We start from the raw sequence: 18458 nt of genomic DNA on the forward strand, positions 1-18458 counted from the left end.
TTCAGGGAAGTTCTGAGCTTGGGGACTCGACGAGTCATCGGGTTGACTCGGCGAGTAGAGTCAGTCAGGGGCTGACTTTGACCTTGTCCAAGGTTGACCAGTTGTCTACAGGGGGTATTTTGGTAATTAAGGGTATATATTGAGTTGATTGTTTTGGTGTCCAGTGAAGGAGTTCGTGTTGGAGTTCGGAGCAGCGGGATCTTATCCTTTCGGCCGGCAGTTTCGAGGTGAGTTATCCTCACTATATCGATAGGATCTACGGCACCAAGGCCGACCCTTTACCGGATGGAAATCCGGGTAGTTGTTTGTTATGGTATTGCTTGATATGGGCCGGAAGGTATTATGATATGGGCCGGAAGGCATTCTACGTTATGTGGACCGGAAGGTCATGGCCTGGAAAGGCGTATGTGTGTGAGTAGTATCTTGACTGAGACGTAGGGTGATATATGCTCGTGATCGGCTAGGTCGGTATCCTGGTTAGGGTAAGGATATGTTATGTGAGCTGCTTGACCGAATTGTTGACTGCGAACCGTTATATGATTGAATGTTATGTGCACATGGTTGTTTAGACTGGAGTTTGACCCGATATGCATGGCTGTTCTATGTTATGTTATGTTATGTATGCTTTTTATGTTATGGGCCGGAAGGCAATATGTTATGGGCCGGAAGGAAATATGTTATGGGCCGGAAGACAATATGTTATGGGCCGGAAGGCAATATGTTTTGGACCGGAAGGTCGTGGCCTGGAAGGGCGTATATGTGGTTGGTATTTTGAGGGTATCTCACTAAGCTTTCGGGCTTACAGTTGTGGTTTAATGTTTTTCAGGTTCTTCAGGAGAATGTGGCAAGGCAAAGGCGTGATCGTACCGTTCCTCGCGTTTATGTTTTATGAAATGGACCTGGGAATATTCGGATAAATAATGTATTGAAAACCTTTTTGTAATAATGTTATTAAAATGAATTGTTTTGAAAAGTTGAAATTATGTTGAAATTTTTGGTCGTTACATGAAGTTATTGAAATCATATCTTCGGAGTACCATGACTCAAGAAAGATTAAATGGATTAGCAATTTTGAGTATTGAAAGTCAATTCCTACGAAATCTTGATTATGATAAAACAATAGATGTTTTTGCTTCAAAAAATGCAAGGAAACATCGTTTTAGATAAATTTTATGTATACTTTTGTTTGTGTAACCTTGTTTTCGTTTGACTATAAAATTTATTTCATTTTTGCAATTTTTTTAATTAAATAAAGGCATAATTTAGAATCTTGCCTTGGGCATTGAAAATCAATGGACTGGCCCTGAGTCTGCAACTTCAACTTGATCGAAATTTCCCTTCCCTGGGCAGTAACCTATATAAGAAAATTGAAATTTCATAAATTTTAACTAGTAATCACTGTAAGATTTTCGAAATTTTAAGTAGGTTATGAAAGAAACTTGAAATAATAGATAAAACTTACTGGATTACAGGATTAGGACTTCAGGAGGACAAATTCAATCAATCCCAATTTGGCACCTTTGAATCTTCACTTTAACACAACAAATTTACTGCAATAGATAAACTATTTCAGCTTTAGAGTAGTAGAGGACTAGAGGTCGATTCAGAAAGAATGAACATAGGAGAAGGAGGGAAGCTAACGAGAGAAAGGGCGAGAGAAAGGCTGAAAGCTGAAGTGGACTTTCGACTGTGGACGAGAGCGAGAGAGGCAGAGCGCGATGACTTGTGGGCGATCGTCGAATCTTCGATCGATATAGCCAAGGGTGTAAACTGTAACGATCCTCTCCATTCGACGCCCGACACCTCGTGTTCTTCATCTTTGGCGTGTAACGTGTGTTTTAGATCGAAGAGACGAAGAAGAATTGAAGAGTCGATATGCGTCTGTGTTGTGTTGATGTGTTGATGACGCTAATTAGGTTGCCCGCCTCCTGCCCCTTATGTCTTATGTCTTCACATTTTACTGGACTAACCAAAGACCAATATACAATAACATTATAACAGACTTTAAATTGATGCCCCACTACACCTTGCTGCCCTGGGCCGTGGCCCAGCTCGCCTGGGCTTGGGCCGACACTGAATGGAATGTATTGCTTTCAATAGTTATATAAAAAACTGTCATTTAATAAAACATAAAATGCCATCTAATAAGAATTCGCCATGTAAATTGCATGTTTAATGTGTTACCAATAAAATTCGTTTCATTTTTTAATCACACATAAATGTGGTTGATTTAAAAAACTTATTCAGTGATTCTTATATACACTAAAGTCTTAATATTTTTATCGATTTGGCAAGAAAATCCTAAAGTTTATTTTTTTGACAGTAAAGTTCAAATTACCTGCAGTTATTTGACATTTTTACTTTTTTTTAGCTGGTAATTAGGATTTTTTTTGTCAAAAAAATAAAGTTTAGGACTTTCTTGTCAAATCGACAATTAGAATTTTACTGTAAAAAAAATAAAGTTTAAGACATTCTTGTCAAATCATTGAAAATATTGAGACTTTAGTGTATTTCCGTAACCCAAAAACTTTTAATTGTGACTTTTGTTGCAGTACCGCTATTTTTCTTACCATCATCATTTTTACCCTGACACAATTACGATCAGAAGAAACATATGCAAAAGAGAGGGCGAGAAAAAGTGAAAAGACTTAGTAAAACTTTCTTATTGCTTCACAACCAAATCTTAAACTAAAAAGTAGGGACAAATTATACAAACACAAACAACACATATCTAGTAAAAAAGGTGTGAATTTAGAGAAGGGAAAGAAGGGCAATTTCATTTTTTTTTTCGGTTTCTTATTTCTCCATTTTTGAGACTGTAGAAAGCCAACACAACCCTGGTTCTATCTTTATTTTTTTCTTGATTATCTCCATTTTTTCAATGTCGGTTTGTTGAAATTAAAAAAACGATTTAACAAAAGTAAATGTTAAGGATTTCAAAAGGATCTAGCTAACTATAGAAGGTTTCAATGACTCTTATGCTTAAAGAGTGTCATATCATTAAATTTCTAACAAAAAAGGGATATATACACTAAAGTCCTAATGTTTTCAACGATTTGACAAGAATGTTCTAAACTTTATTTTTTTGACAATAAAATCCTAATTGACGATTTGACAAGAAAATTCTAAACTTTATTTTATTGACAGAAAAGTCCTAATTATCAGCTAACCGGAAAAAAAATTGTAAAAATGTCAAAAACTACAAATAATTTGGACTTTACTATAAAAAAATAAAGTTTAGGATATTCTTGTCAAATCGATGAAAATATTGGGACTTTAGTGTATATATCCCATGATATAACCCAAAACATTACACATAATATTATGATATATAGCGTTCCTTAAAATATATAACCTAATATATGTATTATTAAAAGTTAGTACTTTTAACATATTATCTTATTAATAGAAATATATATACATTTTATTTTTGTTTGATGGTTTATATATATATATATATATATATATATATATATATATATATATATATATATATATATATATATATATATATATATATAAAGTTGTAACCAAGTGGTCAAACGGTGGGCCTACAGCAGCAGGCGAGTTGATGATTTTTGCCACTGCAGCAGCACCATAGGTAGAGAAATAAGAGAAGAATTATTGTAGGGTTGTTGATGGTTGGTTGCCATTGTCATGGTTGTCTGAGAATGGAGTGAAGGTTAATCAATGAGGGGGTGGTTCCCTTGTCCAGGCGTTGCATGACGGAGAAACCGGTGGAAAAGGTGACTTGGACACCCGTTTCGAGGAGGCGGTTGGCAAACCGCTGATTTGGGTTGATATGGCTTTGCCCTCCATAGAAAACAATAAGGATATTCCATTTTGAGGAGGCGGTTGGCGATAAATACTACTACTATTTCTGTTTAAATAGTAGTAGTATTCGGCCATGTGGCCTTACCCTCCATAGGTAACAATAAGGATGACCACTTGGTTACACCACTGTTTTCCCTTGGGCGGCGCGTGTTGCAAATGCCTACTGATGTGCACGAAAGTACCCACTAATTTTATAATTTATAACCTAACTAACTCAACTAACTAAAATGCACTAGGCAGTGTACCTAGTCAAATTATAGAATAGTTTGGTAAGTCGGGTGTCGATCACAGGGAACGATGTTGACTAATTAATTTATTTACTACTAAACTAACCTTTTTTTTTTTTTGGAAAGGGAACTTCCCTAACGAGGGTTTCCGGGCCAGCTTTCGCGCACCGACTAATCCCCCACTGCAAACATAAAGCTTTGCCTCATGCCCTGGAGTCACTGCAGGCGAACCTCCATGGCCACAAGGGCTGAGTGGTGCCAGGATTTGAACATGGGTCAATAGGTTATCCACCATATCTTCCACATGTCTTACCAAGTCACCACAACCCAAGTGGTTCTAAACTAACCTAATTATTAACAAAGGAAGGGGTTTTATCTAATTTTGCAAGTTTAGATGAACTTAATTCTTTAACAAAAACTCAATCAATAAACAAACACTTCTGTTAGTTCGAATCCGCTTTCACTCAATGGTTATACATTAGCTATAGCTATTACTGTTGGTTACCAATTAAAGAAGTATTATCAATTTAGTTCTAAATCTACTAATTATTAATCAATTCATGTAAATCTATGTATGGTCACACAATAGTTAACATATAATCAATTATTAAATAAGATTGGAGCCATGAAAGATTGATTAATCAAAACACAATTACAGTCATAATATGAGTTCTCTAACACAACTCAATTCAATGATTCAATTACTTATCTAAGATTGGTTTGATCTTAGCTCTAATAAACTAGTGTTCACTATATTATTAGGTATTCAGATTCATGCAGATCTGTGTTCACTAACTACACAGAACAAGAATTTACAGCAATCAAATAATTAATTAAAGCATGCTAGGTAAAATCAATCAACACAAGCATATCACCAACAAGTAAAGTCAAATCTAATGCATTAAAACCATGAGTTCCAGCTTCATCTAGCTAACATAAGCAGCTAGATTTAGCTGGACATCCTAACAGCTAAATAAACAAAAATTGTAATCAAAGACATGTTTAAGTGTACCAATCTATAAAACCAAATTATGAATTTCTTCTTCCTTGGTGTTAAAACCAGTTTCAAGATCTTATTTTCCTATGAAATTCGTCACCAGGAACCCTTCTAGGCCAGCCAAAAAGTCCCTCAATCGTAATGGGAAAGGGTATTTATAATATCCTTCAATTTCCCGTTCACGTCGTGAGAATTTGAGTCTCACGTCGTGAATTCGTGATCGGCAAGGATTCCTTCACCCGGATACTTGTCTTCTAGAATTCCATATTCACGTCGTGAATCTTACTTCCTCACGTTGTGAACTCAATTTTTTTTTGATTTTTTATTCTTCTTTTCTTCAAGCTCCCCAAAGTTCCAGGTCTTGTCACTTCTGGTCCCTTTCTTCGAAAATACTTCTATTTGGCTGCACATAACATTTTATCCTTATAAGTATCATAATTCTATGCAAATAACGAAAATATTTATAAAAATGTAGATCAATATTGCCTAAAATGTGTATAAATATGACAATATCACCCACAGTCTCAAATCCACTTTCTTTTGCTAGTCAGCCACCATCATGGATATATACTACTACTATTTTAATGAATACCATGGGTGATATCCAGTAACAAAAACAACGAGGCGTCTCCGATCAACTTACCTGAACTGCCACCACTAACCACTGGTGATTTGTCGTCGTTTATTTTGTCTTTAACTCCAAGGGAGCCCGTGTTTCTTCGAACGATTTTTGAAGATCATATACATGTCCTTAAAACAGCTCCAAGAATACTTGTCAACACTTTTAATGAATTAGAGGTTGAATCCATCATAGCAATCTAGAAACTTGATTTCCTTCTGATCGGACCACTTATCCCGTCGGAGTTCTTGGGTGGAAAAATCTCGTTCGGCAAAACCTTAGGCATGAATTTCTTAAAATAAACCTGAGGATAATTACATCAATTGGATGAACAAGAACCCAAAATTGTCTATTATCTATGTCTCATTTATAACAATAGCAATTTTCTCCGTATATCTACTGGAAAAGATTGGGAATGGGTTGTTGGGGAGTCGCCGACCATTTTTATGGGTGATAAGGGATAGTGAGCTAGCAGAATGATTAAGCATGATAAAGGAGTTAAAAAAAACAAGGGATGATAGTAGATTGGTGCTCTCAAATGGTGGTGCTAAGCCACCAAACAATTGGTTGTTTCATGATGCATGGTGGGTAGAATTCAACCCTGGAGACATTGGTGGCTGGTGTTCCTACGATGGTGTTTCCACGATGGTCTGACCAGGGTACTACTAACGCGAAGATGATGGAGGATGTTTGGAGAACCGGGGTTAGGGTGAGGAAGAGGGAGATAAATGGAGTGGTGGAAGAAAAGGAGATTGAGAGGTGTGTTGAATTGGTGATGAGAGATGAGGATATAAAAAGAAATCAGAGAAATGGAAGGAATTGCCAAGGGAAGCTCTCAGCGATGGCCGATCATCCGATGTCAACCTACGAGCTTTCTTGGATGACATTTGAATGTACTTTAAAAGGAAAATTATAGATTTATAGTTGTAGACGACTATATATAACGACACTTATATATTCGGTAAACGATACATTTATGCATTACAATTATGCGATCTACAAACAAATAATAGATTTACAAATATTTGTGTGTATGTGTATGATTTAAATAATTACATATATTTTATATATATGTATGTATGTATGTGTTGAGTGAATGTTTGTTTCCTTGTAAAATAAAATTATTTAGTTAAAATATAACAATAATATATATTATTAAAAATAATTAAATTATTTTTTACTCATTTTAAATAATATTTTTATGTGCCAAATTTAAAAATTGATATAAAAAGTTATCTTGAAGGGTTGGGTAAAAGACATCCCAGTTAAACAAAACCCAATAAATCCGAATAACAGGTAATTTTGGGTTTTGTTAGCATTAGACTATTAGGGATATAATTAGAGGCTACTAAAACCAATTTAACAGGTCCCGTTTGTTTACCATAAGGCCTTTAAAGTGGATCGTGCTTAAAAGGAAAACCGGTTACTTCTTTCGCTTTCCTGCCGCTCGATCATATCAGAACCATAAAGTACGAATCTCCTTCTTTTTACGTCTATTTTGGTCAATCTTTTTCTTTTTTGCAATAGCCCTAGATGCCTGATTTTTTTTTTCTGTTATGATATGCGTTTCCTTCAAATAGGCTTCATCATTGCCGTTTCTCCTTCCCTGTCTTCTTCTAAAGTTTGCAATTTGGATTAAAAAAAAAACAACTCAATTCACTAGCACGCTTGTTTATATCTGAAGAACTATAATCAAATAAATTTTACTTGATTTAAAGAATTCTAAATAGTACGTTTTTTTTTTTTAGTTCTGTAGATCATGTCCCTAAAGCTTAGGGATTTTCTTAATTGTATGAATTAGTGTCCTTTTTGTAGTATGTTTACGTTTTTATTTCATATGAACATATGCTCATTCTCGGTTTTTCATGGAAAGCCAACCATTGGGTTATCGATTTTGTTTATTTGGACGATTTTTTTTAATAGATTAGTAATTTGAGGCCCTAAAGTGATTCTTCTTAATAAATTGTGTATAAACCCTAATATTCATTCGTACAACTACTCCTTCCAATAAGTATTGAAAGTTTAACTTTTGAGTCTGCATGAACTATCTTTAAAACTTAATATTAAAATTAACAAAACGTACATGGCATAAAAATTAAGTCATTGTTTTGTAGAGCATAAGGAACAAAATGGGAAGGAGGGGAATTCGGTTCAAGAAAGACCATATAAGCGATCTGCCTCAAAGTATTATCGAAACCATACTCACAAAGATGCCATTAAGAGATGCTGTAAGAACAAGTATATTATCTTCTAAATGGAGATACAAATGGGCTACACTTACACACCTTGAGTTTGATGATAAATGTGTGTCTGGGACTCATAGTAAATCACATGCAAGGAGCAATCTTGTAAACTTTATCACACGTTTTCTTTTTCTTCACGATGGTCCAATTAATGGGTTCGCTTTATCTACCACTTATCTACGAAGCTCCCCCAATATAGATCAATGGCTGCTTTTCTTATCAAGAAAAGATGTTAAAGAATTGGTTCTTGAGTTTGGAAAGCGCAAGTTGTTTAGAGCACCTTCTTGTCTTTATTCTTGTCAAAAACTGGTTCGTTTGAAGATTGTTAATTGGGAGTTGGCGCCTCCGTTATCTTTTAAAGGGTTCCCTTTTTTGAAACACCTTATTCTTAAACACGTTAGTATTGCTCCATATGCTATTGAGAATCTTATCTCGGGTTGCATGTTTCTTGAGAGCTTGAACTTATGCTCTTATTATGCTTTAGAACTCAAAATTCGTGCTCCCAACTTAAAAGATTTAATCTTGGAAGGTAATTTTAAAGAATTATCTCTGGAGTATACTCCAAAGCTAGTTGCTATATGTGTCAACCTGCTATGAGCAATATAATTTCAAGTTGTAATTTTGACAAATTTCTTGGTGGGGCATTGTCACTTGAGAGGTTTATTGGGCGCGATTACTTTACGCTTGTAAGATGTTGATCTAAGTTTCATGTTATTTATATCTCCATTTGTTAATATTGTTAATTGGCTGATGAATTGCTTTTTTGTTTGTTATCCAGTATACGAGTATAGGTAACACCATCGGGAAAACACAAATGAAGTACCAACAACTAAAGGTTATTCAACTCTATGAAGTAAGCTTTGAGAACATTAAAGAAGTAACGGTGGTTGTTCGATTCATTTTAAATGCACCTAATCTTGAAGAACTTCATATTTCGGTGAGTTTCATCAACATGTATAGATTTCATCTTCAAATTCTTTTGTGGTCACATAGAAATGTGGTATAAAAGCTTGGTGAGTTATGTTGTGACAAAAATAACGAAAGTTTGAAGATACAAAATAGTTGGTCACAATATATTATTGACAATTGACCCTTTGAATTGCGGTATTCGACTAGAAATTTTTGTTTCCTTATGAAGTTTAGCTGATAATTTAAAGAATCTTTATCAATCTTGAAGATGAAAAGTAACCCATTTAACCTTAAACATCGATGTTGTTATGTTTTTTTATTAACCTTTTTTTGGAAAAATTTAGGGTTCATGGGAGTCATTATCAGCAACAGAAGCTCCAGATTTGGATTTCTGGGAGAAGGAATGCCCCTCTGACTCCACATTTGAAAGGCTTAAGATTGTAAAGATGACACACATGAATGGTTTTCGACACGAGATTGGATTGATAGGGTTTTTGCTTGGGAGTTCACCGGTTCTTAAGACTATGAGCATCACTCCGGGTGTGTACATGACTGAGGACAAATCAAGCTTTTTGATCGAGTTATTGAGGTTTAAACGAGCATCAACAGAAGCTGAAATCATATTTGTTAAAGACGAGGTGTAAATATTGCATATATATGAATTTCATGCATATTCTGAATTTCTGATGCAAACACGAGATCAATGACTAATTGGTATAGGTTTATAAACTTGGTGCTAATGGTATTAAGGTTATGGAGACAACAAATCAAATGCTACCCAAAGGACTATTTCGTTGGATGGAATTGAATCACAAAAGAATAGAATTGGTCACAGTAATAAAAATGAGACCTATATATTAAATGATGATGTTTGAATGGTATGTAGGAATGAAGTGCATGTTCATATGAATTCTTTTTATATTATATGTAAGAGAAATATCACCGTCGCACATTAAAGTTCGGTCTTTGGTTCAATTTAGTCACTAAAGTTTTCTTTCCGTGCAATAGGCCATTAAACTATAATTTATCTCTTTATAAATCACTTTCTTTAGTTTTAACAGATCTTCGGTTAACCAGTTTTATGAAATTACACGAATGGTTCCTATGGTTTCAATTTCTTTTGTGAATGGTCCCTTACCAACACTCTTTATTATCGGCACCACTACCGATCACTTCCCGCAACCACCATTGTTCTCCTCCGACAAGTCTTAGTCTTTTGCGACGACATCGATGCCCCTCTTCTCGTTTCTTGCAGTCAACACCACCAAAATTTCATTAGCCAATTGCCGATGTGTCAACATATTTCTAAACCAATGCCTTTGTTTCCACCGGTTAGTAACAACAGCAATCCAAAAAACAGCTGACGATGATTGAGCAAATTAAAAAACAAAATTATCATAATTGAAGTTTCTTATTGTCGAAACATGATAAATATAAATACCTTTTGGTGCCATTTTCTAAAATCCAATCTATGTTTGCAGTTTCCAGTTAAATGTTGAATGTTTATTTGAGAGGGTATTACCTATTACCACAACTTAGAGCCTCCACCAATAGAACACCTTCTTCTCCTTCTCTTATTCTTTAAGCCAACAATTGCTCCAAAAAGGCCAATAATCACCAAGGGAATTAGGGTTAGGATTTTTCTGAGGTAAAAGGGTGATGAGGGCTGAAAATAAAGTCAAAAATTGATTTAGAGGAGATTAAATACGAAAGAAACCCTAAAAGATTATAGGATTGGGTTGCTGCAGGCTTCACGTCATGACACCGTAGGTCTCACGTCGTGAGGACGGTTCCGAAACGTGCTTCTCATATGGGTTTGTCATTTCGTGACCACCCTATGATCATCTCGTGATATTCGATTTTCTCCAAAAATCAAGCTTTTGACTCCTTAAAACCCTAAATCGATCCATCCTGAAAAACGGGTGTTACAAGCTTTTTCACCACCATGTTCTGATTGATTCTTAGTAGTATAATACAAGAAAATGCATCAACGTTACAAATAATCACATATAGATCAAATATATAAAACTAGAAAAGTGTGAAATTAAGTTCAACAGGGTAAACATCATAAACCTTTTAGAAAATACCAAAAAAATATTTCATCCAATTTTAACTCTACACTTTCACATGCATAAATGAACAAAAAACCACATGAAAAGTTTAAACTCATTTTCATGTTCCACATTTCTATACGTACTTTCTTCAGCGTTTCTTCAAAGTTCTTTTTTTTTTTTTATTTTTTTTTATTTTAATCTATAAAGGCATCCACAATGCATTGAACTTTATAGAGTTCAATGTAGTGCCACATCATCATCCATTATTTCATACAATTCTATTCATTTTTATCTCACAATGCATTAAACTCTACAAATTGAATGAAACATATTAAAAATTATTAATTTAAAGATTTAAATACTTTAATTTTTCCCATTGAAGAGTTCAATGACCATTGAACTCCAAAACCATTGAATGCCAAGGTAGCATTTCACAATGGTGGAGTTGTATCCATTAAATAACAAATAGGAATGACATCTCATTCAACTCTTCCATTAAACTTCCTATTGTAGATGCTCTAAGCAAACTTGGAATCATATCGTGTGCAATGGAGGGTCTATCTATCCAATAAACAAACACTTACCACTAAATCGAACGTAAGCCTAGAATCTCCTTTCCAAGTTTGAGGTCCGTCGAAGATGTAATTAACCCTCACTGTTGGACTTCTACATGACACAAGTCACGATTGGAGATGAAGAGTTCGACGTCAGCTTCTTTCAAAAACAAGGAGAAGAAACGTTTTTCAATTTACACGTTAGCATTATGTTGATATAATGATAGAGAATGTAAAAAGACGATATTACCCTCACATCAAGTATACGTGGTAAGACTTAACAGACCGGATCAAAGAGTGTGAGCCAAAAGGATGAAGTATGCAACTTTCCCAAACCATAAAAACAAAAAGTATAAAGAAATGTAATTTTGTCTAGAAATTATATAATAACTATTCGTATAGCTCGATTTGCTTAACCAGACCTAAACTGGTCATACCTGGAAATGGTTCATGATTTTATTCATGTTAAAGAACTCATTTCGATACGAACAACAAAAAATTATACAACATTTCTCTTACAAGATCAACACTCGGAACAAACCCAAAAAAAAAAAAAAAAAAATTCACTCAAAAACGATAGTTATGACTTATGAACTATATTTCGGCACCTGTACAAAGAAGTCCAATTTATTCACCATCTCTACAATCGGGAGGTCCGCATCACCGGGGCCCTGAAAGCTCCATTGCCTGTCCAAGCAACGAAAAGTCGTCTGTAAGATCAGAATACCGCTCCGACGACAAGAACTCATTCGGCCGCCCTCTATTCGATTCAACTCTCTTCGCCGCCTCCCATTTCTCCGCCAATCCATCGCCTTCAAGCATCCTCGCCACCTCCGACATCTTCGGCCGTTGGTTCGGTTGATACTGTGTACACAACAACGCCACCTGAACCATCTCTTCAAGCTCTATTCTATCGTAGTCGCTTTTCAGATCCTTATCCACCAACAAATCGAGCTTATTCTCGTGATGGATTTTCTTAACCCAATCGAGCATAACCCCTTTTTGATTTGCCGATTTCCCAAATTCCAAAGCTCTTTCGCCTGTTATTAGTTCTAGTAAGAGAATCCCGAACCCAAAAACATCGGTTTTTTCCGACGATTGGCCGGTTGAGAGGTACTCCGGAGCTATATGGCCTACTGTTCCTCGAACGGCGGTTGTAACGTGGGAATCATGGTGGTCTAAAAGCTTTGCTAGACCAAAATCACCCACCACTGCTTCACAGTAATCATCTAACAATATATTTGCAGCCTTCACATCTCTATGGATTATCTTCGGATCACATTGCTCGTGTAAATAGAGTAAACCTCTTGCTGCCCCCAACGCTATTCTCTTTCTTGTTCCCCAATCTAGAGCCGGTTTGACTGTAACAAGAGACAATTGCGATTGATTAGAGGTCCAAAAATGGACTGGGCCGGTTTGGAACCGGTCCAAATTAGTCTGTTTAAACTCCTAAGAAGAGTTTAAACAGATAAGTATTTTTTGATCGTTAACAGTTTAAACCGTTAACAATCAGTTTGAACAGACAAGTATTTTTTTAATCGAAATGAAAAAAAAAATGCACCTTTGAGACGAGAAGCGACACTCCCGTTTGACATGTAGGGGTAAACAAGGAGGCGTTCGGATGATGTCATGCAAAAACCGTAGAGTCTAAGTAGGTTTCGATGAACGGCTAGGCTAATCATCTCGACTTCGGTTTGGAACTGGATCTCACCACCAACTGTGTTCCCATCTCTAAGCCGCTTAACGGCGACAACGGTTCCATCTGAGAGAACACCTTTGTATACAATTCCAAAACCGCCCTTTCCTAGTATGTTCTTGCTCGTGAAGTTTTTCGTGGCAACTTGAAGTTCTCGAAATTGGAATCTCCTTAAATTCCCCAAACATATTTCATCTCGATATTGTTCTGAAAACAAAAATAAAGTTTATCATGCGTTTGTCATTAATCGTCGTTATTGCTAAAAGTTATTCATCCATAAACTCATGCACATTACTGTGAGATGTAAATAGGTACAATTAGGTACATAGTGACCATGACAATAACCATGACCAGTTAGTTAGATGATATAAGTACAATGTACACAAGGAGTTCAGTCCATATTGGAACTTAAACTCCCACACTACGAGTGAGATGTAAATCAGGTACATTGATCAGTTAGTTGGATGACAAAAGCATACATAAGGAGTTCAATCCACATTGGAACTTAAACTCCCACACTACAACTATTACAACTATTGAGACTCGAACCGTTGACATTTTCTACAATTATACCATTCTAACACATAATTAGAAGTTTTTATTAATGCTAACCGTTGATATCAAAGAAAACTTGTTGGTTGTGTCGTCTCCTCCACCAAAAAACAAATCCAAACCCGAAAAACAGCAAGCAAAAGCACCCGAGGCTTGTCCCGAACGCTAAAGCCATCTTGTGAGATTTTGGCATCACGGATGGGTTCGACTCTACGTGTTACAAAAAAATGTGAAAAATATGATGTAAGATAATTTCTTCATATATACTACAATGTTTTTTATATGGTATATAAGTACAAACAATTTCTTTTGATGAAAGGGATGAAGTATTACTTTCTTGAGAATTGAAGGGGAGTGACGTTGACATGGGTGATGTTCCATTGCAATCTTGCTCTGTCCCCGTCGCACATATAATTGGATTTCCCATAACACTGTTTATATTAACGATTAGTTATAATGTTGAAACGTAAAAGGTTGACTTTTGAGGTCAAATATATGCTTTTTCATGTTTGTTAACTAATGTGCTCATCAAGTTTGGTATGAATACAATACAAATTTAATATGAAAACTTTGAATCCGAAAATTAAAATAGACATGTAACTTACTTGAATGTTTTAGCTTGAAACTTTGGCACAGGACCACTTACATTATTAAAGGATAAGTCCCTGTAAAAGAAAGGGCATTTAAGTAAATTCAAACCAAAAGAAAAAGATTGTTCAGTCAAAAGATTAAAGTGTAAAGTTGTTTTTATTAAAGTGATTACAAGAATGTGAGCTGTGTCAAGTTAGCCAAAGCCTGTGGAATTTGTCCTGTGAGACTATTGTTATTTAGCCGCCTGTTGCAATTCAAACCCCAAATTAAAGTTCAATAAAATAAAATCATTACATTTGATTATCAAAAAAGAGAAGGGTAAATAGGTAATTTCACTACTTACAAATACTGGAGGGTCTTGATATCAGCTAAAGAAGATGGGATTTCACCATTGAACATGTTATTAGAAAGATCAAGTGTTTGAAGCTTAGGCAACATTCCAAGCTCATATGGAATTGGCCCTACGATTCTATTATTTTGTAGCAACCTGCATTAACCACTAGTACCATAAGCAACACATATTGTACATCACCTTTTTACATGTTGTGTTATTTTTTTTTTTATTACTTAATGGACTTAAAACGAAGAGAACTTAATTCTCTTTTCTTTTTGTCCCAATAAATGTCTGAATTACTTTTAAGAGTTATTTGAGAAAATTAATAATGCCATACATGGGAAAATGAAACTAAAATAAATTGACTTAATATATTAATTAAGCTATGTATGTATATCACTTGATTTTTAACATAATACACAGAAAAAAGAGCTTAATACTTACACTGTTTGGAGATTTGTTAAGTTACCGATGCTTGGAGAAAGGAAACCAGAAAGATTTTGGCTTGGACTTCCCCTACAATTTTATTCAACAAAAATTGAGATTATGTTAACTTAAGATTCACTAATCCATCAATGGAGAAACACCCAGAAAGATGAAGATCAAGATGCTTACAACCCAATGACGAGTTTATCTGAAGAACAAGTGATCATCGTCCAGCTGCATGGATCAACAGCATCTGCATCCCAGTTTAAGACACTATGCGGATCCTTCAAACCATTCTTGATGTTCATCAAAGCTTGCACTGCAAATTCATCAGACGATTGATCAGTTTTTATCATAAAACTTGCATGATACTGATTTCGATCATCAAGAAAGCTTCAGATTTAGGGTTCATGAATGGTATATAATTAACTGTTTCAAGTACCTTCGAAGTTGACACCTTTGGGAGAAAGCAAAGCAGTTGCAGAAGAAGCCCATGAAGTGAAAAACAAAGCCAGCAGACAGAAGAAAAGAGGTTCAAGGTCCATTGAATCGAATGAAAATGGTGGAAATCAGAAGGTTTTTTTGAATGAAATGGAAGAAAAAGTGTCGAATTTGAAACAGGAAGAGACCAAAATGATGATGATGCAAGTCACTTCTCATTTGCTTTCCATATTAAATTGGAATTGCGATGGAAGCTTTGTGTCAGCACCCACGAGAAAGAAACACAGAGAATAGTGAAATGGAATAGGAGGGAAAATGAGAGTGAGAATTAAAGTGAGAGAAATTAGAAGACAGAGAAAGAAAGAAAGAACATGCTTCCCAGTTGTTTCAGTAAAGTATATATACTCAAATAGTGTATTTATTTATCTCTACGAGTCAATCATGGAATCTTAAAAATTCATAAATAATATTTTTATAATTCTTCTGTTGACATGATATATTTATATATATTTTTTGTTAGGTATGAAGCATTTCTGAAGCACAAACTTGTTCGTTATAAAATACATATATAATATTTATTCAAATCTAGTAATTTAATTTAATTGTTATATACTAGATAACACGTTTACATTGGGAAAAACACAAAATGAACATCAAATGAGCATTATGCAATCCATGGGTTCTCTCTTATCGTTTCTTTTCTTCTTTGGGTAAATTACAATATTTGTCACTATTGTGTATACTATTCTACGTATACATGTCAAAACATACGTTTAGTCATTATTTTTAAAATTAATTCGGATTGTATTATTTTTAAAATTAATTTGGTTTGTCTCTTATATCGTAAGAAGATATACATTTCATCGATTAGCAGTTTAAATTTACATGATTGGAATTGAAATGAGTAAAATATTCTTTTCAATTTCTTTTCATTTATTTTTAACATTTTTAACTATTTTTAATTGTTAAAAAGTATTTTAATTAAAGATATACGTTTCATCGATCAGCAGTTTAAATTTACATGATTGGAATTGAAATGATTAAAATATTCTTTTCAATTTCTTTTTCATTTATTTTTAACATTTTTAACTATTTTTAATTGTTCAAAAATATTTTAATTAAATATATACGTTTCATCGATCAACAGTTTAAATTTACATGATTGGAATTGAAATGACTAAAATATTCTTTTTAATTTCTTTTTAATTTCTTTTTAACATTTTTAACTATTTTTAATTATTAAAAAATATTTTAATTAAAGATATACGATCAGCAATTTAAATTTATATGATTGGAATTGAAATGACTAAAATATTTTTTTCGATTTCTTTTTTATTTATTTTTAATATTTTTAACTATTTTTAATTGTTAAAAAATATTTTAACCACCACCGTCTCTACACCACCACCGGAAACATACACAACCATCATCGAAAATCTACTCTCATCTCAACCCACCCTTCTTCGAACACCACTTGTCACCGCTTCATAATCACTATCGGAAATCCCATAAAATCATAAACAAAACAATTGTTGTGCAAACAATCCAAAATTAGGGAAAAATCAAAATGGGGAAGACGACGTTCTTTTCCGAGTAGACGTCACTGTCTCGCTCCTCTCCAAGCAGACGTCGCCGACCCCCTCCGTGTCCTTCTTCTTCTTCTCTAAATCATACGTCTCCAACACCACCACACGGAGGAGTTCGAGGAGATGATCTTTAGAGTGCGGATTCACGGAGTACAAATCCATCAATTACAATGTCAGTGGCTTGTTGGGGGGGGGGGTGGATTGGAGGCGACATAGGGAAGATTTTTGTTTTAGATCTAGAAAAACCGTTCTCATCGGTTTCCTCTTCATCTTCATCTTATCGATTTTGTTTCCCTCAACGTCTTTCTCTCTGGGTTTAAAGGAGAAAGAGGGAGGATTTTTTTGCCGGAAACCGACCTAAACACCACCAGCTCCACTAGATATGAAACTCTCATCTGAACCCAGATTTGAAGCGCCACCATCTTTTTTCTCTCTTTGCTGCTACTGTTGTTCTACATCGTGCATTGTGGGTGGATTGTTTCATGACCTCACCGAAAAGGAAGAGAGGAAGATGAACGGGTGGGAAAGAAGGATAAAATCTGGGAAAAGGAGGGAAGAGGTTGTGGATTTTGTGTGAATATTTTTTCCTTTTTTTTTAATTTAACAAATCATAAATAAATAAATTTAAATTTAAAATGAAATTGTAATGGCAAATAATCATTTTATGTGAATAGAGGTTAAGCATATTTTATAAAAAATAAACTCAATGATGATCAGATTTAATTTTTAAAAATAATAACTAAACGTACGTTTTGACACCTATACAAGAGACGAATGGAGTAATTTACACATGATATTTTAACACACACACACACACACACACACACACACACACACACACACACACACACACACACACACACACACATATATATATATATATATATATATATATATATATATGTTCTATTCTAATGAGGACTTAAAAAAATGGTTGATTTTTGTGAGGACAATTCTCCACCATCCATTTCGTCAAAGGCACAAACATCAAACTCAAAATACTTGGTCATGGAGCGTTCGATGGCGACCCACGTCCGTGACAACTAATACGGACTCAATGATTTAATCACGTGTGACAAACGTCTAAGGAATATCATTTCAGTAAGTTTTATCTCTTTTTTTTTGGTTTTTTGTTTTTCTTTAATTTTTTTATTTTTCGTTAAAAATAAATTAAAAAAAAACATATATATGCTCAGTTTAAATGCTTTTAGTTTTTTTTTTCATTTTTTTTCTTTCTTTCGTTTTAAAAAATAGTTTTTTCTTTTTTTTTTTTTCGGTTTTTAATACATTCACTACATACTTGAAGATACTAGTGTTTTTTTATTTTTGCTTTTATTTATTTATTTTTTAAACTAAATATCAGTTTGAAATTTTAATGGCAAATAGTTATAAAAC

The 18458-nt window shown here is 34.4% G+C and overlaps 1 protein-coding gene and 2 pseudogenes across 2 annotated transcripts; 2 read left to right on the forward strand and 1 right to left on the reverse strand.

The window, feature by feature from the left end:
• The first annotated feature begins 3944 nt into the window (after positions 1-3944).
• LOC145009577 (UDP-glycosyltransferase 75C1 pseudogene) lies at positions 3945-6568 on the forward strand (annotated as a pseudogene).
• Positions 6569-7806: 1238 nt separating this feature from the next.
• LOC145009578 (F-box/FBD/LRR-repeat protein At1g13570 pseudogene) lies at positions 7807-9631 on the forward strand (annotated as a pseudogene). The gene is made up of 3 exons (XR_013663843.1): positions 7807-8606; positions 8699-8857; positions 9174-9631. The product of XR_013663843.1 is annotated as an F-box/FBD/LRR-repeat protein At1g13570 pseudogene (transcript).
• Positions 9632-11790: 2159 nt separating this feature from the next.
• Positions 11791-15853, reverse strand: NIK2 (NSP-interacting kinase 2). Its single transcript, XM_078967056.1, has 10 exons — positions 15479-15853; positions 15226-15355; positions 15055-15126; positions 14620-14763; positions 14449-14520; positions 14291-14350; positions 14019-14116; positions 13746-13895; positions 12999-13340; positions 11791-12798 (listed from the first exon to the last, which is right to left on the reverse strand). The coding sequence occupies exons 1-10, from the start codon at positions 15579-15581 to the stop codon at positions 12098-12100; spliced, it is 1872 nt and encodes a 623-aa protein (XP_078823182.1). The 5' UTR covers positions 15582-15853; the 3' UTR covers positions 11791-12097.
• Positions 15854-18458: the final 2605 nt, after the last annotated feature.

This window comes from Lactuca saligna, chromosome 8 (assembly GCF_052625555.1).
Source record: "Lactuca saligna cultivar CGN05327 chromosome 8, ASM5262555v1, whole genome shotgun sequence".
Classification (NCBI taxonomy): domain Eukaryota; kingdom Viridiplantae; phylum Streptophyta; class Magnoliopsida; order Asterales; family Asteraceae; genus Lactuca; species Lactuca saligna.